The 26090-nt window shown below is 39.5% G+C and overlaps 1 protein-coding gene across 9 annotated transcripts in view; it reads right to left on the bottom strand.

Moving 5' to 3' along the window:
* The window catches only part of GPHN (gephyrin), a 263681-nt gene that overhangs the window by 18241 nt on the left and 219350 nt on the right, over positions 1-26090 (bottom strand). For all 9 annotated transcript variants that reach the window (XM_081313741.1, XM_081313740.1, XM_081313739.1 and 6 more), the window contains 7 exons: positions 22593-22730; positions 20162-20254; positions 19203-19258; positions 17458-17577; positions 8110-8168; positions 7826-7979; positions 5435-5556 (listed from right to left, as the gene is read on the bottom strand). In XM_081313741.1, the coding sequence (XP_081169867.1) occupies positions 5435-5556; positions 7826-7979; positions 8110-8168; positions 17458-17577; positions 19203-19258; positions 20162-20254; positions 22593-22730 (742 nt within the window). The remainder of the gene's footprint in view (positions 1-5434; positions 5557-7825; positions 7980-8109; positions 8169-17457; positions 17578-19202; positions 19259-20161; positions 20255-22592; positions 22731-26090) is intronic.

Genomic DNA, 26090 nt, shown 5'->3' on the forward strand with positions numbered 1-26090 from the left:
TGCTCTGCTTCTACTTCTCTGAGATTCCTTTTTAGGCTGAAAGAAGCTTCACTACTATCTCAGAGTATTACTTCAGTGTTTTTTGGTTTTTATTTTGCTTTTGCTTTTCTTCAGGCTGTTCACAGGTGTTCCCGCTTCTCTTTATTTAGTCCCCTGACATCCCAGCTAATACTCTTTGCTGTCATCTTTTCAGACTTGTGTTTTTTTCCCTTCCTTCTGATAAAATTACACCCACCTCAGTTTCTGCAATGACTCCCAAACATACCTACTTTATATGGATAACATTTCAACAATTCTGATGATGATAACATAAAAAAGTAAACACTCTGTCATAAAAGTACCTGACAACTAGAGAATCTTCTGTTTAGATTTTTAAAAAATGTCAAGGAAGAGGAGAAAGAGACTTTATTTCAAGTATCTTCCTGGAAAGTCCTACTCAAAAGACTGGGGCATTTCAGAATGCAGTGCTTATACGGCAATCTGAGTTACAAGGGAAAGCACCACACACTGCAGCTTTGTCAAAAGATCACACATAATGCTAGCTTTTTCTTTCTGCCATCACTCCCCCATCACATTTACTTCTGAGTAAGAGAAATCAATAGAAAGTTGTGAATTTAAGTCGGAAAGTTTGCTAGTGCAAACTTTAACCTTACAGATAGTATTGTTCCTTTTATCATCCGTTAACCAGAATAAAACCATACTGATGAAGAGGGAAAATAGGCAGCCAACTCAAAAATCCACCTTAGAAATGTACTGAATTTCTAAATAGCAACATTAGTGATTGTTCTACATAGCACAAAGCAAATAAAAGAGATCGCTAATACAGATCAACATTTCATCCTTCCATGGCTCAGTTTAATTTAATTTAATTAAAGTAGTACTAGAAAAAATTATTATAAGAAAAATGTACTTTTTCCAAAACAGATTTCTAAGACCAAATTGTGATACCTCTACAGACTACATCTGAATCAACAGTGATCTCATCTCATCTCAATCAAAGAGACATCATGTTCATTTAATTATTCTATTGTTCCTTCCCTTAATTTGTAAATAAGACTATCAAGCAACAGATAGTGAATTATAAATCAGCAGTATTATGAATATAGCAATATAGATCCAAACAAACAAAAACTCTGAGGCAATGATACAATACCCGAATTAGGGTAGAGAAGCTGATTGTCATTTTCAGGTATCCAGAAGGCTGCAAAAGCAGAAAAGTGAGCAAACCTGTTCTCTACAGTTTCTAGCCTTCTCCCATGAAGCATAAGATCACATGGCTTTGTTTAGAATAACCAGGACTCTCCTTGGAAAGGGACACTCAAAGGTGTACCTACAGGGCCATGCAGAGGAATTCTCTGAGCGTCTAGAGCAGACATGTCAAACACAAGGCCCGGGGGCCGGATCCGGCCCGCGAAGTTTCATGCGGCCCGCGAAGCCATCCTGGAAACAGCGAGGGAACGGCCCACACTGCCTTGGCCCTGGCCCAGAGACCCTCCTCCTGCCAGAGACCCTCAGATCTGTCCCACTCCTGCCCAGGCCCCCATAGGCACCCTTGATGCGAACGATGTAGAGCTGGCCACGCTCATCCAGTAGGCCATATGCACTCTAGCCACGCCCACCCTGGCCACACCCACCCAGCCCCCTGAGGGCAACCGCAATGCTGATGCGGCCCTCAATGAAATTGAGTTTGACACCCCTGATCTAGAGGGTAATATTTATTCCCAGTTGGATACCAAACATGGTGCAAGTTCCGTGGAGATGCCTGGGGAGCAGACTTACCCAGTTATCTGGGAACAGTTTCTGTTGGACCTGAGGAAGTGGACAAGGTCCTACGGAATGCAAACTCTACCATCTGTACATTAGATCCAAGCTGGTTAAGGCCATCAGGAGGTGACAATGGTAAATTCATCCTTGTGGGAAGGGCTTTTCCTGACTGCTTTTAAAAAGGCATTGGTGTGGCCCTACTCAAGAAGCTGAACCCTACTATTCTGGACACTTCGTCCAGTCTCCCACTTCCTCCTTTTCAGGAAAGGTGGTTGAGAAGATGGTGGTGCTGGAACTCCAGAGGATTGTTGAGAGAACAGATTGTCTGGAACCTTTCAGACCTGAATATGGAACCAAGATGGCATTGGCCTCACTCATGGATGATCTCTGGCAGGAGTGGGATGGAGGTGGTGCATCCATCCTTGCTCCTCTTGATCTCTCAGTGACTTTTGATACCTTCTACCATGGGGCCAATTTAGGGAGTTGGGGATGATGGCACAGTTTTGTGCTGGTTCACTTCCAACCTTTGAAGTCAGTCCCAAATGGCGTTAATAGGAAACAACAGATCCAGCTCACAACCCTTGCTTTGTGAAGTGCCACATGGCTCAGTGGTATATCCACTCCTTTTTAACATCTACATGAAACCGCTTGGTGAAGTTATCCATCACCATGGGATGAGATCACTAGTACGCTGATAATACCCAATTATATGTATATCTCCATCCCAGGTGAAGTGAATAAAGCTATGGATATTCTTTCACCATGCCTGGAGGCTGTGGAGCTCTGGACAGGGAACAGCTAAAACCTGGTAAGATGATGATGTGACTGTGGGTGTGTAACCAGGAGTTTATCATCTTTGGTCTTGGGTCAGGTGGAATTATCCCAGATAGACCTGGTGCACAGGACCTGGGGTCCTCTTGGATTCACAGCTTCAAAGAGCAGTTGGAAGTTAAAGCTAGGAGAGTCTTTGCTCAATTCTATGTTGTGTGCCAGTTATGTCCTTTTCTGGATAGGGAAGCTCTCTACTTAGTCACTCATGCCCTGGTCTTCTCCCATCTGGACTACTGCAATGTGCTCTACATGGGGCTACCACTGAAATGTATTAGGAAGCATCAGCTGGTGCAGAATGAGGCTGAACAAACTATATTAGGGTGCCCAGAGAAGGTCACATTTAACACCTCTACTCTATGAATGGCATTGGGTGCCAATTTGCTTCTGGGTGCAATTCATGGAGCCAAGCTGCCTACAGAACCAGCTTCGCCCCATTACATTGACCTGTTGCATCTGGTTAGGCAGGGAAGGTATGTTGCAGATCTCATCAGTTAAAGAACTCCAACTGGTGGGGTCTAGAAAGACAGCCTTCTCTGCTATTGCCCCTATCTGACGGAATATTCTTCCCCTGAAGCAGACACACACACACACCCCGCCGTCCTGGTCTTCTAAAGAGGAGTTAAAACAAGCTCTGTTTCCTCATGTAAGGAGCCCAAAGGAGCACAAAGCTATGGGGCTAGTTGGTGCCCTGACAGCCCTCCCTTCACCTTTTTAAGAGGGTTTAATTTTTATTCTTGTCCTCTTCCAAAATTTTAATTCTAACATTTTAACATTTATATGCTGTTTTTATATTTTAACATTTAATTGTATACTGCCCAGAGTCTCTTTTTGAAGAGTTGGGTGATTCAAAAATGTGAAAAACAAACAAACAAAGTTAAGGATCCAGAGGGACCAGAGGTTTTCTCTTCTGAGCTTTTGGACTCATGCTGGAGCCCATCCTCAGGGAACTTGTCTCTCGCAGAAGTTTGCCTTCATTCATGACATAATTAAGTATCAGCTAAGAACTGCCTCTGGGTGACAAGTGGATATCAGGGGACAAAGTGTAGCTTGGCCTTTTCTCTGAACTTTTAAGTTTCCGGCATGGCCATGCTGTCTCAAACAGACATACAAACGTTTAACAAATCAAGAAAGTCTAATCAACACAAGTCTTAATTCAATAAACCAAAGTAGAGCAGCGTTTTACCTGACCTTCATTTAAAATCTCTCTTGGTTAGATTACTTATTTCTGCTGATGTAAGTGCTTAATCCCATATGAAAAGTTTTCAGTAACTTGCTCATTAAATCTGGCAATCAACCATATTAACCTGATTATGCCACCAGTGTTTTATACCAGTTTAAAAGACATAGCTATTATGAAACAATATGGCATGAGAGGATGGGACATTGGGAGCTGAATCACAGTACAGTTCCAATTTACTTCTCTATAGAGCATTAACAAATTCCACAGATCACTCCTATAATATCCTCTTGCCTTAATCTTTTTCCCTCAGTTGATTTGCTCAATCGTTGAAATTGTTTTCATCGTGTCTGATATTAACATTTCAAAAATATAATTCTCACTAAATGAGGAGTCAATTATCATAAAGGAGCTTTGGAAACTCTGTCTCCAACTGTAACAACAGAGTCCTATAATGCAGCACTCTCCAACTCTTTCCAGCTCTGTGGACCAGCAGCAGTGGCAGTGTGTGTGTGGGGAATGTTTTTGTGTGCCTGGTCTCTGCTTACATAAATGGAGCTTCATTTGCACACACGCACACCCACCATCTGCACAGCCTGGTTCCCAACAGGCTATGGCCTGATACCGGGCCGCAGACCAGGAGTTGGAGAGCCCTGCTATAATGAATTGTTTTACAATGTATCATGATATGAGGGAACTTTGGAAATAAACTTCCGTTTGGTTATCAATACTAGAATAAATTATAAAGGACATTCATCAGATTGAAATCAATAACCAGAGAAATTAATCTAGTCTACCCCCTGTATACATAAAAGCATGGTTTTTTTTAAAAAAGCATGATTTTTTTGAATGGCTATAAAAGTTTCTGTGGTAAATGGTTCTGTGACAACAGAAACTTTTACTAGGCAGGTAGTCTTTGACTTAACTACCCCAATGGGGACTGCTAAGCAGTGCTTTGTTAAGTGAGTCTTGACCAATTTTACAACATTTTTTGTCATGGTTGTTAAGTGAATCTGGCTTCCTCCACTGACTTTGTTTTGTTGGAGCCCCCTTGAAAGGTCACAAATGGTGTTCATTGTAACCATCATCAATATATGCTGGTTGCCCAAATTTTGTTCACATAACTTCAGGACGTTGCAACAGTCGTAAGTGCAAGGACCGGTCATAAAACACTTTTTAAAGTGCTGTTGTAACTTCAAAAAGTTGTTAAATCAATGATAATAAGTTAACGACTACCCTGTACTGATATTTAGCCCATCCAGTTATTCACACTAGAACTGGCCATTCTTGGATTGATCGTTTTATTTCTGCGTAGGTTGCAGTGATGCCCAAAAAATGCTTTCTGCAGAGCAAACCATTAATGCAACAATGGAATTTTAACCAAATATCAAGTTCTCACCATCAAGAGCTACATTCCTCAAAAGAAGCTAGTTGTGGAAAATTGAGGGATAAGAAATAAGATTCTTCCCATTAGAAAGGTGAAATGACTGGTACGGTAATAGTGATAATTCCCAGCAATATACAGGTATATCTTTCAAAGCAAATTAACAAAAATATCAGCTAAATAAACTTTGGTCCAAGAGGTAAAAGGTGGCACAATTTAATGATATATAAAAACAGTAATATTGTGGTGAAAAAGAAAAAGAGTTATTTTGCACATACTTATCTCCTACAATCCCCAGGTTGATTGTCGGATATCCATGCTCTTGAATTGTTGCTAAAAGAGTAGAACGATTACTATCTCTAATCTTTCCTGGTAACAAGTCATCTTCAGGATTCAATAGCTATACAAAATAGAAAATGTATCTTTAAATAATTGGAATTTCTTGCTGATTTGTTGCAGCAATAGCAAACCAACTTTTGAGGGCACTGAAAATAAACATTTACAATACAGTGTTACATACATATAGTAGAAAAGCAGAGGGAGAAAGTGCATAAATCTAGATCTTGGGGTTTTTTAAGCTTATGTATTTAATGTAATAGTATTATGTGGAAAATGAGTCAAAATAACTAATTAGGAATATAGTCAAACTAATTGAATTGTGAAACCACATTTGTTACTTATAATAATCTTAAGACTGTGAACAGGTATTCACTTATGTGTGCATTACTATTCTGAAAAAACAATTTCTTGAAGATTTGGTAATGTCTAAATTCAAGCACTTTCTCTTATATTAAAAGAAGTTGCTAAGATCTTGCTTGAAGTTGCTGAGGAGAATTGTGTAGATGGAATTTTACTAGCAACATTTTACATGGTTGGGACACATATAGCCTTGCACGATGCTTTCCCAAATTAAAAATGTCCCTCTTGTCTCAATTATTCTTCTCCTACTTCTCTTTCACATCCTCATCATCCATTCTTTCTTTAATTTCCTATAGGGATTTTATCTTTGAAAGTATGCACATAGCTTCAAATGATAAGGTTACCTAATTTGGGTAATGGAACGTCTACAATCAAACAACCAAGCTCAGAGAGCACCAAAGACCTCTGACTTCAACCCTGAGCTACAAATATTCTCCTTTATTAGTACATAAAAGATTGCACATACCAAATTGCACCCAGCGGTTTATTAGTCATGTGATTTTGCTGATGGAAAGTCACCTTGTATCTTTCTACACATTGTAAGCCCACAAAGCAGCCTGGTATGGGTTAAAGGACCTTTTGGAACAGATTTGTAGGGGCCATGATGGAGAGAAAATTCTACCATGGGGGCATAAAATCCATTTATGCAACATTAAATAAAAGTCATTCAGATTTTGTATTGCTTAACTGTTCGATGAACTGGATTCCATCTCTGGCCAGTTTCGCTGCCATTTCTGTTTCTTACTTCATAATTCACACAAAGTTTGGGTTTTTTACTTGTGAGATTCATACAGTGATACATAAAAATATGTAAACCCTTTTAAATTTTCAATATTTCAGCATAAATATTACCTAAACTTTAATCTGTCTTCCATAGAAGTTCTACAACTAGATTAAAAAACCAAATTAAATAAATTAATAAAAACACTGCACTTGTTCATTTATTTATAGGTGAAAATGATCTAAACCTAATATTTGTGTGGGATCTTTGCTTTCTGTAACTAGTCCCCCCCATCCCTTGGGCATCAGTAACTGCAACAAAATGTTTCCTCCAAATGTTGATCAGTCTTGTACATGGGCTTGGAGGAATTTTAGCCCATTCCTATTTTCACAATAGTTCAATCTGGGAATGTTGGTGGCATTCCTCTCATGATATGCTCATTTCAGGCACTTCCAAAACTTTTTCCAGAAGTTTAAGGTCACGATTTTGACTTGGCCATTCCCAAACATTAACTTTCTTCTGCTTTAACCATTTCTTGATCATATTACTTGTGAATTTGGGGTCTTTGTCTTGATGCATGATTAACTTTTTCTTGAGCTTCAGTGCACAGAAAGATATCCTGATATTTTCCTGTAGAGTTGCTGACACAATTCAGAATTCATAGTTCCATTAATGGTGGTAAGCTGTCCTGGCCCATATTGTAAAAATAAGACTTTGATAGTGAGTATCCAGAATTCTGTTCTTTAAATAAGGCAGGACTACCCACCCTAACACCTAAGAATCATTCCATTGATTGAAACAATTACGGTAACTCTAATTTCCTCTTCAAATGAACTGATAAACCTACTTTTTGCATTTTTAGATAATTTTCCTCTATAAGTAAACAAAAAGTAAAGTATTTTTGACTCATTTCCTAGGTTCTCTTTATCTAGTTCTAAGACTTGTGTGGAAAACAGATTAGTTTTTAAGTCATATTTATGCTGGAATATTGAAAATTCAAAAGGGTTCACAAACTTTAAACTCTACTATACATATAGTGTAAATATACCTTCTGCTGTTCTTTAGGAAACCAGATATTTCAAAGTACTATATTACATCTTTAAGACGTCTATTTTACCAATAAAGAGGTTGCAAAAATTAATCAAAGAGATTGTACAACTATAATCAAAACAGAACTAAAAAACCCATTCTTTTTGAAGAATTCTACCATGCTTTTTCGACAATTTATAAATGTTATATATTTCCTTACTTCATTCCCTGTAGACATTACAGCAACTACTGGAAACTTGTTAACTTCAACTTCGGTTACTCCAACAGTTGCTAGTAGACCTATCTCTGATGGGCCCATATGGGTTCCCTTGGCCAGTACACATTCACCTCTTTTAATGTCGTGTCCTATAGGCCTGAATATGAGAAAAATTAAAATACTAACAAAATGAACACCTCCTTTATAACATTTCAAAAGCTATTAATATCATAGGTATTGAGTAGTTATTATTCATTTTAAAATGTAAAGATAATTAATTCACTAACCTGATATCTTGACCCGGTCGAGCCTGCACCAGAATGCGTACCTCAAGTTCTTCAGTGCCCTATATTTATGGAAATAAGAGAGATTTCAGGTTACATCACAGTATAGTATGAACTCAGCAGACTTGTTCATGTGGGCTAGAAGTTTAAATCTATTAAAGGCAATGACTGGCTTTAACATAAAACTTGTAATGTATTGGGCTTTGTTTTACTAAAGTGTATCATGTGGGGTTAATAGCTGGAAGATTGCTTAAGCAGGGAAGCTGGCTAACGACTCCCAACTCCTCAGACAACCCGTCTCCAGCGCTGCCATTGGCTGCTTCTAGGGCGGCAATAGGTTGCTTTAAACCTATTGGCTGCCACCTAGAGGCCGGGGTATAAATAGCTGCATTCGCAGCCCTGTTTCCCAGTTCAGTTCCTGTAAGCAAATAAAGAATAATTCTCGCTGAACTCACTCGCCTCATCTCTTCAATCAAGCACAGAACCCCGTACACAACACTGATGACAAGGGTGGGATCCTGCTTCTCCAACAGAGCTGAGAGTCACTAGTGGAGAGGCCGGAACACGCCTGGCAGGAAAAGCAATTCCCCCCCTCTATGGTCTGCCTAGCACAGCCACGCTAGCGACCACGCGCCCAGAGGACCAGTCCCTGGGCATACGGAGGAGCAGGATAAGAAGACGATGAGCCCCAGCTGCGAAGATCAACCGAGATGGCAAAGGTCAGAAAGCTGGAAGAATCTGACATAACCTACCCAGAAAGATGGTCTTCGTATCTATCTAGGGTCGAGAACTACCTCCGTGCCAATCAAGTTGCCGAGGACAGCCTGAAGGCCACCACGCTCCTGTGTGTGTGTGGCCCAGCCACATTCAACGTCGTGGAGAACTTGTTCGCGGTGACGCCATTGGAGTCCTTAATGTTCACGGACTTAAACGGCTTGGCGACCATTTCCTGCCCAAGCTGTTGGTAATCGCTTGGCACCACGCAATCGAACAAAGGGTTCAGCAGCAAGGTGAAACAGCATCTGAATTCATCGCGGCATTGAGGCAGGCCGCCCGCCTGTGCCAGTCCTCTGACATAGAGGAGAGGCTCCGGGACCGGCTTGTCTGTGGCCTCCGGAATCGAGAGTTACAGCAAAAACTATTCGCCAAAGAGACTCTGTCATTCCCAGATGCACTGAAAGAGATCATGGCGGATGAAGCCGCCAGCGGGGCCGTACGAGCCATGCGGCCCGCCAAAACAGCACAGCACGAGAAAGCCATCCACCGCAAGGACGCCGAACACACTGAAGACTCCGAAGACAACACAGAAGTTGACAAGCTACAATGACCAACAACGTCTCAGCGACAAGAAACAAGGGGTGACTTACAAGGCAGATCCCTTCCTTAGGTGCCCAGGGTGTGGTGGCTGCCACCAATGCATGGACTGTAGGTTTCGGACAGCCATGTGCCGGGCCTGCAGGAAGACCGGCCACATTGCATTCGTCTGCAGAGGTCGCCAGAGGGACCGGCAATCAAATCGCCAATTGGACATTCTGATTAGGAGAGGTACCAGGACCCCGGGGCAGTATAGCATAGGGTTTTGCTTCAGCTAGAGTAAAAAAATTCCATAACTATTTGTATGGCAGGAACTTCACGGTCTTTACAGACCATAAACCGCTATTGGGGTTATTCACTACAGACAGACAGACACCCCACATCTTATCCCCTAGAATGTTAAGATGGTCCATTTTTTATCGGCTTACAGTTTAATCTAATTCACAAACTCGGCAAGGATATGGGCCATGCAGATGGCCTAAGCAGGCTTCCACTGCCTCAAATTGAGCCAGATCCGGCCCCAGCTGCCCAGGTTTTGTCCATTTAGGACTTGCCAGAGTTTCCCCTCCACGCGGGGGACGTAGCTGCTGAATGTTGTGATTCAGGGTCAGCCTGTGGGTTCGGCAGTTGGGTCGGACGACTCAGAGGAGGAGGAGGGGGGTGTTGAAGACCTTGCTGAGGGGGTTGAAGATCTTGCTGATGAGAGCCCTCAGCCAGGCCCCTCCCACTTGGTCACCACGGAGACCCAGCTGTGTGAGCCTGACAGCGTGGATGAAGATGACTCACAGCTGGCCCTGTTCAAGGACGCCCGACGCAGGAGGCAGTCAATTAGGAGTAAACAGAGGAAGGCAATGGGGCTTCTCGGAAGGAGGCAGAGAGAAGCCATGCCCTGAACTCTATATAAGGGGAATGTGTGGGGAGGGCTGGTTTGCTGAAGGCAACCGCTTGGATAGTTCGTGTTTCTTAAAGCTCCTGTTTCTTGGTTCGTGTCTTGTTTGTTTTTGTAGCTATAAATTTGGCAGGCGTAATTCCAGCCTCTTGCCGTTTGTAAAGGGGTTGTCCCTGCCTTTTCTGCAGGGCCGGTAGCAGGCTGGTAGAGAACACTGAAACGGCGGCAGACAAGACTCTAAGCAGAGTGCTATCTTGGGTCCACACAGGGTGGCTGGAAGAAAGCCCTGGACCTGAGTTCCAGAGCTACTTCACACATAGACACGAGCTCTCAGCAAATAAGGGTTTTATTCTATGGGGGAGCAGGGTCATTGTTCATTAAAGGACAGGGTACTGCAATCGCTTCATGAAGGTCACCCGGGTATTGTTCGCATGAAAGCATTGGCATGAAGCTATTTATGGTGGCCAGGATTAGATAAGCCATTGAAGCTCAAGTACACGCGTGTTACACGTGTCAGCAGTCTAGGCCTGAAATACTGCACGCTCCCCACACCCCCTGGTCGAGGATTCATATCAAATTCGCTGGGCCCTTTCAGGGACAGCTATTTCTTATAGTGGTCGACAGCCACTCTAAATGGCTGGAAGTTATATCAATCGCAAATATGACTACTGCTAGGACCATCCAGGTGCTTAGGAAACTCTTAGCAATGCATGGGCTACCGGACGTCATAGTGTCCGATAACGAGGCCCAATTCACTGCGGCAGAATTTCAGGCCTTCTTGAGGGCAAACCTCATTAGGCATGCAACATTGGCTCCATTTCATCCATTGAGTAATGGGCAAGCCGAACGAATGGTGTACATCACAAAAGAATCACTGAAGTGCATAGTGACTGGGGATTGGCACCACAAACTGGCCAACTTTTTGCTCTGCCAGCATACCACACCATGCACAGCAACGGGCAAGAGCCCAGCTGAGCTGTACTGGGGGAGGCGACTAATCACGAAACTGGACAGGTTGCACCCAGACCGGGTGGCAGCAGATGCCTCTCACCCAAGACCCCCGAGGGGGTTGCAAGTGGGTGATTGGGTGTGGGCCCGGAACTATGGGCATGGGAACTTGTGGGTGCCAGGGAAAATCACCAAAACATCGGGCCCTCTCTCATATGAAGTGGGCCTAGATGGTGGGTGAGTTGTTTGCTGCCATATAGATCAGCTGAGGAAGCGTTTTCCAGAATGGCCACAAAACGAGGACTTCATCCCATGTCCTATCCATGGACCTCAAACTGGCAGCCAGGCCAAACAATCCACATGCTCTGAGGACCCTAGCAGTCAGAGCAATGGGGAGGTGGTCGTAGAGGGGCAAAGCCCGGGAGTGCAACATGGGCCGCCTGACGGAGAAAGTTAACCAGAACACTACAGCCGCTGTGCTCTGTGGAAGAAATGGACTCTGGGGTAGGCCAACCTGGAATGGCCAGCCAGAGAAACCCGAGCCAGCCTGACTCTCTCGGACTCAAGGACCCTGGTCTACCCAGCCCGGCGGGCAAGTGGGTAGATGGGGGAATGCCCGGTTCTCCCAGGCATTCTACAAGGGTTCGCAAACCTCCTGCATACTTACAGGATTTTGTTCCAAAATAATTGAGCTGTAATGTTGTGTTTGTCACTGAATTGCTGCTAGCCAGTAGAGCCTCTGTATTAGCAAAATACGGAAAAATGTGTACTTATGCATACTACTATTTGTATTCCTGTAAACTCTGTAATTACTGTAATCATTCCTTTTGTTGCTATAATGTGTGTACATTCTGGGGGGAGGGGTGTAATGTATTGGGCTTTGTTTTACTAAAGTGTATCATGTGGGGTTAATAGCTGGAAGGTTGCTTAAGCAGGGAAGCTGGCTAACGGCTCCCAACTCCTCAGACAACCCGTCTCCAGCGCCACCATTGGCTGCTTCTAGGGCAGCAATAGGTTGCTTTAATCCTATTGGCCGCCACCTAGAGGCCAGGGTATAAATAGCTGCATTCGCAGCCCTGTTTCCCAGTTCAGTTCCTGTAAGCAAATAAAGAATGATTCTTGCTAAACTCACTCGCCTCGTCTCTTCAGTCAAGCACAGAACCCAGTACACAACAATACTGTTAAGTTCTTTCTGGCTTAAAGTGTTATTCTGAGTCCATTATGGCATATTTTTCAAATTCTGATTAAAATCCCAACTCACTGCTATTTCCTTTCTGAAACTGTGCAGTTTCCTCCATCAAATTTGTAGCTGCAGAATAGATCAAGAAATAAATACCAGCAATAACTTAGAGATAGAACATCGTGGGAATATATTAAGACAAAGTTGGAAAGCCTGGTGATTGGTCTATGGGCTGGAGATTCACCAGCCTTAAATTAAATTAATAAGTACATTAATCTTTAACACATTTCTCTTTTTATTTCTACATCAGGGGTGTCAAACTCAATTTCACTGAGGGCTGCATCAGCATTGTGGTTGCCCTCAGGGGGCCGGGTGGGTATGGCCAGGGTGGGCGTGGCCTACTGGGTGGGTGTGGCTAGAGTGCATATGGCCTACTGGGTGGGCGTGGCCAGTTCTATATCGTTCGCATCAAGGGTGCCTATGGGGGCTTGGGCAGGAGTGGGACAGATCTGAGGGTCTCTGGAAGAAGGAGGGTCTCTGGGCCAGGGCCAAGGCAGTGGGGGCCGTTCCCTCACTGTTTCCAGGATGGCTTCGCGGGCCACATGAAACCACTTCGCGGGCTGGATCTGGCCCCCGGGCCTTGTGTTTGACATGTCTGTTCTACATTTATAAATTTCATAGTAAAAAGAGTTTACAGGAATTAAAAATACAGCAGTATTTCTCAAACTTGCTTAACAGTAAATTTTATACTGTCCTTTTTCCTTATACCTATGAAGTGTAAGAAAAACACTGCAAATTTCATTTTTAATATTTCTCTGCATGTATTCATCTGTCTTTTCTTTTTTTTTCAAACCAATCGGCACGATTAGACTCAATGGAGTCTAATAGGGGGATGTACATTTTGGAGGGGCACAAAATATTCCAAATATGATCCTATGTTCCAAATTTGAAATAAAGCTTGTATGATTTGAGAGTTTTTTCTTTTTGTTCAATGCTCAGAACAAAATGTTACCAGCTTCAGCAGCATTATGTGGGCATTATGATTGGACCTTTCTGGTGCTTGATTTTTTCTTTATTTTCCAGTTTTCTCTCTTGTACATTATATTTATTCTCTTAATGCTTTATACTGAATGGGATAAGGTAGGAACAGTTAGTAGGCACACAGCTGAGAGCTGAAGAGCCATTGTTGACTCAGTTTTATTGCCTCATTCTGGCAGTTTAAAAACTTAGTTCCTATAGGAAAGTCAGAACTTATGTAGAGGGTTACATATCTCATTGGTCTTCTGCTGCCATTTGCAGGAAAGTTGCCCATAATAAAAAGTAAGTAAATAAAACTAACACTAGGTAGCTAAATGTAAAGGTGTCTGGCTATATTTAATAACAGTTTCACATACATAGTGCTAATGCTGCTGAGGTTCTATATAACAAATATATAAAGACAAAATACTGTGTTAATGTTTTGGCTTGAGTTTTGATGGATATGCACTTTATGTTCTGTTGCTATTAGAATTCAGGATGCATTTACGAGGGCAATTCGGAAATAAACCTTCATTTGGTTATCAATGACAGACACTTGCAGATGCAGAACTTTTATTATACACATTAGAAAACTACAACAATAATTACTTTTTGACATAATTGCCATTCGAATTGAAGCACTTGTCATAATGTCTTACAAGGTTTGAAATTCCTTAGTAGTTGCTGGGCGCCAAATCTGAGCTATGGGGGTGGTGGTGATCAAAAACATTCCCACTGCTTCAAAAGTTCTTGGGTGCATCTATCTTGTGGTGTTGGTTCACAATAATGCTTGCCCGCACCCAAGAACTTTTGAAGCAGTGGGGATGTTTTTGATCACCTCCATATAGCCCAGATTTGGCACCGAGTGACTACTACTAAAGAATTTCAAACCTTGTAAGACATTATGACAGGTGCCTCAATTTGAATGTTGATTATGTCAAAAAATAATATAATTTTGTAGTTTTCTAATGTGTACAATAAAAGTTCTGTATCTGTGAGTGTCTGTCATTGATAACCAAATGAAGGTTCATTTCCAAATTGCCCTTGTAAATGCTAATTCTGATTATTTGTAGAACTTGAGCATTGTTTTACTATTGGAATGTAATTATTTCATGTAAAAGTAAAAGAGCAACTTTTTTTTTTGCAGCCACAAACACAAGCAGCCAAATGATACTAGCAAAGAGCAATGAAGTAATTGCTTTTCGCTGGGCCTATATCTATGAAACTGGGTGACTATAAGGAGATAATTCTAGTTCTTGAGTTTGCCTATTAAATAGATAGGATGAAGTGTTAGTCCATAATAAGTGCTAATTACTACTGAATTCACAAAAACTCCCAATGAGATGATTTTTAATTTATTAGGTAATCATTACAAATTCCTTTCATTTAATGCTTTTCAAACAATTTAAAAAATTCTCCTCTTGTTCAAATATTCAGTCAGTTTAATGGAAGTCAGCATGAGCTGCCACCCCACTGTTTCTTGTGTGTTTGGTGTGTGGGGGGGGGTAAGGGAAGAGGGGAATCACTTCTTTATCTTTTGTCTAAGATTCTAATGTAGGGAACTAGAAGTTGTTTCTGAATTTCCGTTGTTTTCTATGGCTGGAGTTTAAGCCATTTTAAGGTTTGTTCCATTAGAATACAGCCAACTGAAAACGTTCTGAGGGAAGTGGGGAATTTTCCCCCTTTATCTCAAAAGTTAACTTTGTGCATATTTATTTATTTATGATTATTTATATGTTGTTGTTTCTCATATGTATGCATCTCCTTCTCATACATGGTCTACAGCATGGCATTTCAACCTTTTCATAGATTGTACCACTTTTAGGACATGACAATATTTGAGTACCAACAGTGCTTAGCAAGGTGTCAAAAACTTGATGACTAAAAAAAGGGGGGTATTTGGGGTTTTATTGATTAGATTCATTTGTTGTTATAGAAATGGTTATTTTATAATATTATGGAAAAGTAAAAAGTTGAGGTTCAATGTTAATGCTTCTGTGCTGGATCAGATTGTAGCCAGCTTAGGAGTTAAGAACTGTGTTGGAGTATTTAGCATTTACTGGGTTAATGTTGTATCATTGAGAGAACTGTATGTAAGAACATTTAGCACTTAAAGGGTTAAACGCCATTTCCTTAAGAGATGGCTTCTGGGAAATGTAGTCTAGTTGTTAGTAAGTCATATAGCTTATACAGCCAGTGGGAGGAGCTTCAAAGTTTATTGCAGGACATCCTGGTTACGTGCCAGGTTGTAAAAGCCTTTGTCTAATTAACCATGTTGCATGCGTTGATCAGCATCTGTAACCATGCATAGCTGAGATGGGGAATTATCCCTTTTTACCTACGAAAATGAACAGATATGGGCATAAATGTGCTTCTACAACCGGATGTCTTTACTGCAAAATGTAAGTCTTTGCTTAAAGTTCCTGGACAATAAATATCTGTTATACAATTATTTTTGTTGAGTTATATTGTCTGGATTCTGGAGCTACAAAAGCATTTTGGTTCTGGGAGCCAGAACAGCTTCCTTCTACTGCAACAGAGGAAGTCTGTTCTTTTTCCCTTTTCCCCCTCGCTTTTTCCCTCTTTTTCCTCCCCACTGTGTCCTACTATTTGCTTTTGTATTTTGGTATTTCATTCTATAATCTAACAAATATTATAAACTGTAGAAAAAAAGAAAAAAAAGTACCATTTTAATTTCTTCAGTGGCTGCTCCTTTGCTGAATCACTTTTCCTTTGCACTGGTAAATGTATGATGAATTAATCCATGTTTATTAAGATGCAGCACTACCAGCTAGCTCAGGGGTCTTCAAACATGGCATTTTTAAGACTTCTTGACTTCAACTCCCAGAATTTCTCAGCCATCATGGCTGGATGAGGAATTCTGGGAGTTGAAGTCCACAGGTCTTAAAGTTGCTACGTTTGTAGACCCCTGAGCTAGCTGGTCGGCCCTTCTTAGCTCTCCTTCCACAGTGTAGTAAGAATGCACACCCCACCAGTCCCTTAAAGACCCAGGAATCAAGTGCAAAGCAAGAAAGGCTTTAAGCTGCCTCAGGCGTGTCACATGTCACAATGTTGCAACCAAGACTAAAAGGCTCCAGCAATTGCAAAAAGCTTTAGCTTTAAAATTAAGCCTGTTTACCTTCAAAGGAAACTTTCTAAAAGCCATAGACAGACTCAAGATAAGGGGGTAAAACTAATTATATTTGTTTAAAGGGATTAAACTTACGGAAGTCAACACTTTGGACTCATTGCTAAAATACAGACTAAAATATTCCAATAACCAAAGCACACAAAGGAACCTCTGAATTACAAAACACTGTAAAAACTGTACAAAAATCCTTATGGTAACCCAATCAAGCTGCCAGCTGATCCAGAACTAGATAAACCCATCTCCTTTCCGACATGTTGGTCTGCCGGCTTTTCATTTCATCAACACTGATTGCATTCTCCTGGCTGGAGAAAACGAACCAGAGGACCTTTTCTTCCAGCAACAGCTGCTTCTTCTTCTCTGTCCGTTTCCTCCCTGCCTGCTAACCTCTCCTCTTTCCCTGTTGTCTTTTTTTCCCTTTCCCACCCAAACCACCTCCTTTTATAGCCTCTCCTCGCCCCCCTTTTTCTTCAGTTCACCTCCAGCTCCGCACTGCTTCCGGAAGTGCCAATCAGCTGGAGCCAATTAGCTACAGCTCTGCCAGCTCCTGGGCTTTTACTGAGCCCAGACAGTCCTGCAGATGCAGCTGTCTCTCCCTTAGGCTTGGGTCACTTCAGCTCATTCCCCTACCCTGCTAACACTTGGCTAGCAGTTGTGTACCATCTGCCACGTGACAAAGTACCACAGGTGGTACGTGTACCACCAGTTGAAAAGCCCTGGTCTACAGTCTCTAGACTTTACAACTGCTGATACTGCAAGTTTGTGTCTATGTAGTAGGGTTACAAACTGATGGATTATTCCTTGGAGCTGCACTACTGCAGATATAGCAACATCGAATGTTTTGGTAGCACTCACATCATCAGATTCCCTGATAAGTTCTGTATCTTCCACTTGCACCACAGCATCAGCACCACAGGGTATTGGAGCACCAGTTGTAACTCGCATTACTTGACCAGGCATTACAGTTTGAGTTGGCTAAAAAAATACCAAAAAATATCAATTTATTTTTAAAATTTTAGAAACATAAGATATATGAAACATATTTAAAAATTTTGGATTACAGATATTGTTTCATTAGTTTAATAGAACAAAAACTATAACAAAATTGCATTAACCTTTGCTGTTTAATTCAGGATGTTAATGAATAAATATACTATCCGGAATTAAGAGATTTTAGGGTCGTAAAAAGGGAATTTTTGGAAGGAGGAACTGAGAGAATAAGTTTCGAGTCCAGCACTTTATTTCTGGGAAACACATATACAAAGTGTGGTTAATTTATTCTTCTCTTCTATTTCATCTTAAAAAAAATACAGTGCATAGAAAATAAACCTCCATCCCCTTTTATCCCCTGAAAATTCTCTCTTAATGATCAAGAACTGGCAAACTGTTGTCTCATAACAGTTCTACATTCCAGCACTGCCTCCCCTCCATCTATAATTTGATCATGGATAAGAAGCCAACCTGTCATTATTAGCAAGATCTGTCCTTTCTGAAATTTGCCAAGCTGCAGTTTGAGTGTGGCATCAACCAAGACTCTTGAGTGGGGGTGGGTGGGTGGGGAGTGGCAGTTTTCAACAGGGAGTCTTTGTGGTTTTTGGTGGTCCTGCCACATAGGTTCCTGGTGGTGAGAGCCTGTTCATTATGTTGACTTCTAAGGTTCAGTTGGAACTGTTGCTGTTACACCAACCTTCTTGCTGCATAGCAACCTCCCTGTCTGAGTTCCATTTCTGGATTGGCAGTGGCATTCTGGAGAAACTTCATGCTTCTAGGACTTTAATATACCCTCCCTAGGAAAGGGTTTGAGGTGCTTGGGAGCGCATGGGTTCCATGACAGCCATGGGTCTATCCCAGATCATCCAGAGTCTGACTTGAGACAATGATCACACTTTGGATTTGGTCTTCCTAGCAGAGCAGTGGCAATGTGATCTGAGATTGGGAATCCTCTCAGTGTCTCCTTTGCCTTGATTTCTATGGGATTCTCTAGTACAACTACCCACTGGAAGGGAGGTAGACCCATTAGATTAATTTGCCAACAACTTAAACTTGTTGGGCTTGAGGAAATGGAGTGTTAAAAGAGCTAGATGTTTACAAGAGAATGTTCATGCTATAGATCTCACAAGAACTTAAAACTCTTCTTTCTTATGCCTTTAGTAAAGCCATAAATAAATATCCTACTAATTTGAAAAAATAGATGTTGATTTTACTAACTTTTAATCTACAGGCTCCTTATTTTGTTGTGTGATTTTACAAGTGCTTTGCATTATTTAATTGTTTCATTTCTTTAAATTTTGGAATTTGTGCCAATGACTGTAATAAACATGCTAATTGCCTTTTTTATTTCATGTACATAGGAACTTAGTTATGGGCAAATAATAAATAACTTTTCTATTACTACTGTTTCTAGATGTTATATGTATGGAGGAAACTATCACATTAAAATATATAATTATAGAAATGCCATACATTTATATAGCCATTGGAAGGGTTTCATGTTATTTTACAAGATTATTGGAAGGGTTTCATGTTATTTTACAAGATTATTCTAGTTTATAATAAATGAACAAAAAGTAGAATAGGGAAGCAAAATATATTGTACCTACTTGCTCACCAGCTTGGGATTCCCCAATGATGAAACGATCCCCTGGTCCATCAGCAGCTAAAAGTTAATATAGGTTCATGATAATTACAGTTATCAATAAAATATGCATTATCAGGCTTATTATTTTTGTTATGGCTATTTCTGACTTTATAATTCCTTCTCCCACACATATTTTTGGATAACAATTTTAATTTGACCACTTCCCAAATATACAACATAACTATGCAAGACAGCTTACTACATAACATACATTATACATTCTGCTTTATGTAAGCATCTTAGCGTCATTCCCTACTACTAAGATTTCTTACAGAAATTTTCCCTGGATTTACTTTCTGGGAGCAAAATTATTTTATACTTATGACAAAAGGCAAAAATAATATATATGTAAACATCTTTTTAGAACATTATCATTTATGCCATATTCTTATTGGTGGTGGGAGATGAAAAGAATGCCCAGAATGCTTCACTGAGAACCAGCCAGGATGAAAGGTCTATGGATCATAGATTTTTGCTCTGCACAGGATATACTAGATATTTTTTATTCAGTGACACACTTTTCTCTCAATGAAATTATCCTGAAATCTTAAAAACAAAAGAAAATAACTAAAGGCCATATTACTACAATAATAGTTAAAATCATTTAATGGGACAGATGGATAATTTCTTTTTCAGCACTGTTCTTTTTTAAAAAAATAACTTTATTATAAATAAAAAATAGAAATAAGCAAACTAACTGGTTTGTAATATCACTTCCAATTTATATTGTGTAATGATAAATGAAGCCTACTTTTAAATATACATCCTATAAGTATGAATGAATTTCATTAAGATAAGGACTAAAATGCTGTTGAGGGCTAGTGGCCCTGCTTTTCCAGGCAACATATAGGAACAAGCACTCTACTGTGATAATGAACTGGAAAAAAGCATCCTGTCATTTTCAAAATAGTTAACATTCACCTCTGACAGCATAGCCATCTTTTACTGAAGCTGGGAAAGGTGGAAGGTTGTCTTTTGCGTAAACCTCTTGGGCAAGGACTCTGCCCATTCCATCTAATACATAAACACAGGGGAGGGGGGAAAGAGATCATACATGAAATTCTGATAGCAGAAAACTTCATTTTCAATAAACTCTTTCAAATTTTATCAAAATTTATAAAGGAGTATTTAGAAAAAGTTATAAAGTTTGCCAGCCAGAGTAAGGGAGATGCACAGAACTAAATGTATGGTGCTAAAAATAATTAATATAAAATGATTTCTGACTTCTCTATTTAAGTGTGCCCATATTCTTTTCAACGAAATTTTGAATACTTCCCTTTCTAATTTTATTCTCAATAATCTGTCAAGAGGCATGAAGACATACCACAATTTTGTTTTGTTTTTTTAACAAAATAAAATATGGAAAAAAACCATTCAGAAAAAAGAATATTGGCTATTGTAACTAGACTAAAAGTAGAACAGTAATATAACAATGTAGATTTTTCTGTATGATGATATATTTGCAAAATGTTTTGACCTCAAAAAAATCCTGATCTTGAGTCAGTTATTTTATAAGTTTACAAGTTCAAAGACCAAATAATATCCTGAGAACTACCATTCTCTTGGAAGGTTGTCCCGTCTCCCTCCTGGAAGGCTTGGGCCTTTTCCCCACCCAACTATGCAAGTCTTCTTTCCTTCCCTTTTTGTGCAGCTATTGAGAAGTGAGGTGCAGGTACTGTAGAAAGCTAGTAAATGTCATGTTTCTGAAGGTAGAAAGATCCTTGGAACATTGTGAAGTCTGGTGCTTATCTTGAGAAGTTTCTGAGGCTCTTTCCAGCCTTTGAAAACATTGTGAGGGCTGGTGCTCCTCTTGCAATGTTCTAAGGCTCTTTCTATGTTTGGAAACATTGCAAGTACCAATGGCAGATTGGGGAACAAGTCCAGTGGTAGGGCAGGAGATAAGGACCAGCAGTGAAGTGCTCCAGTAGTGAATCAGAGAGAAGACCCAGGTCTTCTAGGAATGGCTGGGAAAGGGGAAGGCCCAAATGTTCCAGGAGAGTGATGGGGCAGGGGGAGGGTATAAGCCTTCTGGGCATGGTGGGGAGGGGGAAAGACCTCTGAACCAGTGGGTCTCCCAGGGCCTCCCCCGCCCCTGAGGCATCCCTGCGTGGTTACGTAATGACCAGAACAGGGAGCTGGGACTGTGATCATTGAGTGAGGCACTCATATGGACATCTTGTATGACAATCGCAATGACATATGACCCAAATTGTGGTCTCAATTGTGGTTGTAAACTAAGGACTACTTGTGCAGCCTTTCTAAATACTTTGCTTATATTGATTTAGGCTGCTTTCTTGAATTTAGGGGGATATGTGAGAGGGATACAGTATTACTCTGGAATATAGTAAAGTTATGTAAAGTTATGTATGCAGTATCTGTTTTGATAATCTGTACAAGTACAGTATTATTTCATTTTTTGCTAAATATTATTAGACAGATTGTTGGGAAGCGATTTCCTATAACATAGTCATGGATGCCAAATAAATGTACAACTTACTCTCTTTTCTACTTGACATGCAGCAGGGAAAGAAACTGATGGTAAGTATGATTAATAACTGTGTTATTGTGATTCTTCTTCAATCTGGATTTTTTGCTGTGAAAATAGTATTACTACACACTTCTTGTGACATAAAACAACTGTTTTAGCTAAAACTTTACCAAGCAGATAATATATGTAGTTCCATTCTCACAATACAAATATAATAAATTACTCCTGCTTCTGTTGTTTGTTTCTGATTTCAGTTTTCATTTCCCTATCTTTTTTTTTACCTGAGCCATTTTCCTGCTAGAATGGAAATCGAAAGTAAACTACATTTTTGCTATGAATTCATTAGGTAAATTCCAGACACTATACAAGCCATTATCCCTTCGATTCAGTTCTTCTATAAGTAGTAGGAAGTTATCTAACCCAAGAGAATTGTTGCTATGAACATTCTAAACATTCTAATAAGTTATGCATCTTAAAATATAAAAACTAGGGCTGTGCAAATCCTTTCAAACAGTTACTTTGTAATATGCAAGCTTCTGCATGAAGTATCTTTCTCCAAATCATTAAAGCAGCCATATTTTTTTCTAGATGCATGAAGCTGCTTTGTAAGCTAATTCTGGCTATTTCCACATAGAGGGCTGTGCCAGCAGATCTGTACTGAGCAGACAAACAGAAACTGTTAACATTACAGCTGTGGAGATCTAGAAAAAAAACATGGGTGCTTTAATGATTCAGAGAGAGGTACATTTCTGTGCATTGTGAAGCACACCGTTCCAAGTATTTGCTCAGTCCTAATAAACATAATGAAAATGAAACAGTTCTCTCTTTATTCTTCTTCTGGATGCCAGAACTGATACTAAATACCTCGATAATTGATTATTTCTGTTCCAAGCACTGGAGTCATCTCCAGTACTGTAATGAAGGCTTTGTCCATAGATGTTAATGGAAATGGAGACATACGATGTCTTCTTGCTACTTTTGTAATGTCTACGGCACTGTGACCTGCAAAGAAGCATTAAAGTTATAATTATTTTTTAATAAATAACACAATTAATATTTTCCTGGATAGATTGGTAAACTGTAGATACGATTTACAACTGCTTGAAATTACGATGGCCTCAGAAAAAGTGACTTATAACTTGTACCTGTACTTTATGACCATCACAATCCCCCTTATGGTCACATGATCGCTATTTGGACCTTGGTAACCAGCTTGGATTTACAACTGGTTGCAGTGTCCTGAGGGCACCTGATCATGATTTGTGACCTTTTTGCTGATTTCCGGCAAAAGTGCCCTTTGGGGAAGTTGGATTTGCATAACAACCACATGATTTGTTTAATGATCACCATAAAAATTGTTGTTAAATTGCATCTAATTTGACTCAGGACTACAACAATTTACAATAGAAAGACGACTGCATGATGCTTGATCATTTTATATTTTTTTCACAGAAAATGTTACCCAACGTACGAATTTTTAAAGGCTATGCATCAAACAGTTGTAGAATTCATTAGAAACCATGGTTAGCACATCAGACTAAAACACATATTAAAACAATGTTATTTACAAAATGTATTTTTCAAAGGATCCATTCTAATTCTACTATTAAGCTGAAAATACTTTCCAACTCTATGGGAAAAAGCTCTGCTTTCTTTTGGAATTATATATTATTCAGAAAAGATTTTTCTAAGATAACTTCCCAAATCTTCCTTAAATGAAAACTCTTCCATTTATTTAAGCTGAATACAGCCTGCTTGGTTTTTGTTTTGTTTTTTGTTTTAAATTTTTAAGCTCAAGGAAGCAAACATGAATAATACTCCTTTCTCATCCTATTTTTCATACACCAATAACCCTGTGGGATGAGTTGTGCCTGGCCCAAGTCACCCAACCTAAGACAGGAATAAAACTCAGTCTGCTGGTTTCTAGTTTGGTGTCTTAGCTACTAGACCAAACTGTATAGCTACTGTAATTATGAGCTTCAGTTCCTTTATCTCAGATGTCTATTTTCTTTTGCTTTAGGGCACTCTGGAAGGACCTTCTCCTGCATTTATTTATCATATAAGTAAAAACAATTAAAGTCTGACAGGGTGGGCATCCTTCTATCATTTAAGCAGGAGACTCAGGAGACATGCCTACTCTGTTGCTGTGCCTGCCCTATGCAGTAGCTTTTCCCTCCTGTTCCAGATACTTTGATCCTGCTTGCATTTTGGAAAAGGTTCTAGCTTTGTATATAGTACTGTATGATCTGGAGTTGGCTTGTGAGTATCTTGGGTTGCAGTTGGCAATCTTTGTTAGAAGTATAGTTTCATGTAATTATTAGCAATTGTTGATAACTGATCATCAGTTAGTGAGAATGATGTAAGCTACAGTAATTGGGTCATTGTAAAATCTCCCTGGTCTTCTGAGGCCTGAAGGCATAGCCAGGTTTTGAGGGGCCTGCAAAATGTTAAGGGGGATGAAGTTAACCTTACTTTTGGGGGGAGTTTCCTTAAGGCAGATGCTACAACAGAAAAGTGGTGTTCCCTGACAGATGGGACCCACAGCATGCCTTCTCTGCCAGATCTGGTGGGACGGGCAGATATAATCGGGGAGAGGCAGTATCTAAAAATTTCTTACATAAAACTCATATACTAACAAGTTTTGATAAGAGTTCTTGAAAGTTTTAAAAAAACCCAAGAAGATGATTGAGGATTTAACATTAATGACCTTCATCTCCATGTTTAGCAACATAAAATTCTATTTATCAATTTCAGCAGGTCACCATGAAGATAATCCATACTGAATTATACTCCAGTAAAACTGTACTACATAGATTGTAACCTTTTGAGTTCACAGGGAAGGATTTTAATCAGTATGTAAGTTGGGTATATATTACATTTTATCATAGAAATACAGCCCTTTTGGTATAAATTTTTGAAGAAATTGACAGAATTATTCAATTTACCCAGAATCTATTGGAGTTGAGCAACTAATAAATTCATTAAAGAATAACTGATAAATATACTGGTGTATGCTATTTGTTGGACAGTGTTAGGCTTCAGGGTTTAGTGACTGGCAACGGACAAATCAGAAACTTGTTTGGACAAGAAACCAATCAGGACTCAGTTGCTCAAATTAATCAACTTGAAGCCAGGACAAATAAAAAAAACTAATCAGGAATCAGGACTCCAAAAATGACCAACCAAAAACTGACATGAACAAAAGACCAATCTGAAACCAAGACCACCAAAATGACCAATCAAGATTGAGCACAAAAAATAATCAAAACCGAAACTCATCAACCTGCACCAATTGCTAAAGACCAATGAGAAGTTAGGATGCTTGACTATAAAGACAAGCTTTAAAATTAACTAACTTTTATATAAATCATGTTCTTAGTTTTTTGCAATATTTCCTAAGACATAAGCTATATCTATAGCTAATAATAATGTAACATACACAATTTTTTCAGTTCTTGTGATGTAATGATTGCTGGGTTTGTTACAATAAAAGACTGAAAATTAAAATACTTTTTCACTAGATGCATGATATACAAATTTGGGAAACAGCTCTGTCTAAAAAAAGACACAAGAAAGAAGTTTGAAAAACCTTATGGTGAAATTACTCAAATTTGGTCATCTTTTATTATCTATATTAATAGTATTTCATAAATACTTTGAAAATTGATTATTTGTGGTGTTTAAAGTTTCGAATCTTACAGAAATGTCTAAGATTTCTGCTTATTTGAAGGATCATTCACAAGAAAGATATATTTCAGTTTTCAGGAGATGGATAGATTATATTCAGAATAAATATGGGACTAAAAGTTCCATTTAGCTTATGAGTAGATTTTAGAGTGATATTGTTATTAATTATAGTGTTAGTACTTTGTATGTATCTATGTTAAAGGGGAGTTAAAGCACATTATAAATTTGGTTAATTTTATATTATGGATAATCTTTAGTTAGAATATGATTATTATAACTATAACCCTGTATTTAGCTCTGGGAAGTGGGGGGGAAGGGGGGGTGGTTTGGGGTGGGTGGGTTTTGGGGATGTATTGTAAAATCTTTTTTTGTAAAACTCTTTAATAAAAAAAGAAAATTGATTATTTGTATCTTATTTCTTGAAATTATCTGTCACTGATTATTTGTGATTAGTTTCTTGCATTTACTATATTAACATAAAAGAGATCTCATTATGTCGGTGCAGCTGGTCATTACATTTCACTCTGATTGTAAGGAATATGTTTGAATATTCTATACTAAATATTTGAAGTGTATGTCAGCTAGGTAACAATGAAGGTTGTATTTCTAGACTAGGTTTAAACTTCTAACACTTTGCTCAGACAATAAGAATTTTCTTTAGGAATTCTATTACTA

The sequence above is a fragment of the Vipera berus genome (assembly GCF_964194415.1).
Source record: "Vipera berus genome assembly, chromosome: 1".
Taxonomy (NCBI): Eukaryota; Metazoa; Chordata; class Lepidosauria; order Squamata; family Viperidae; genus Vipera; species Vipera berus.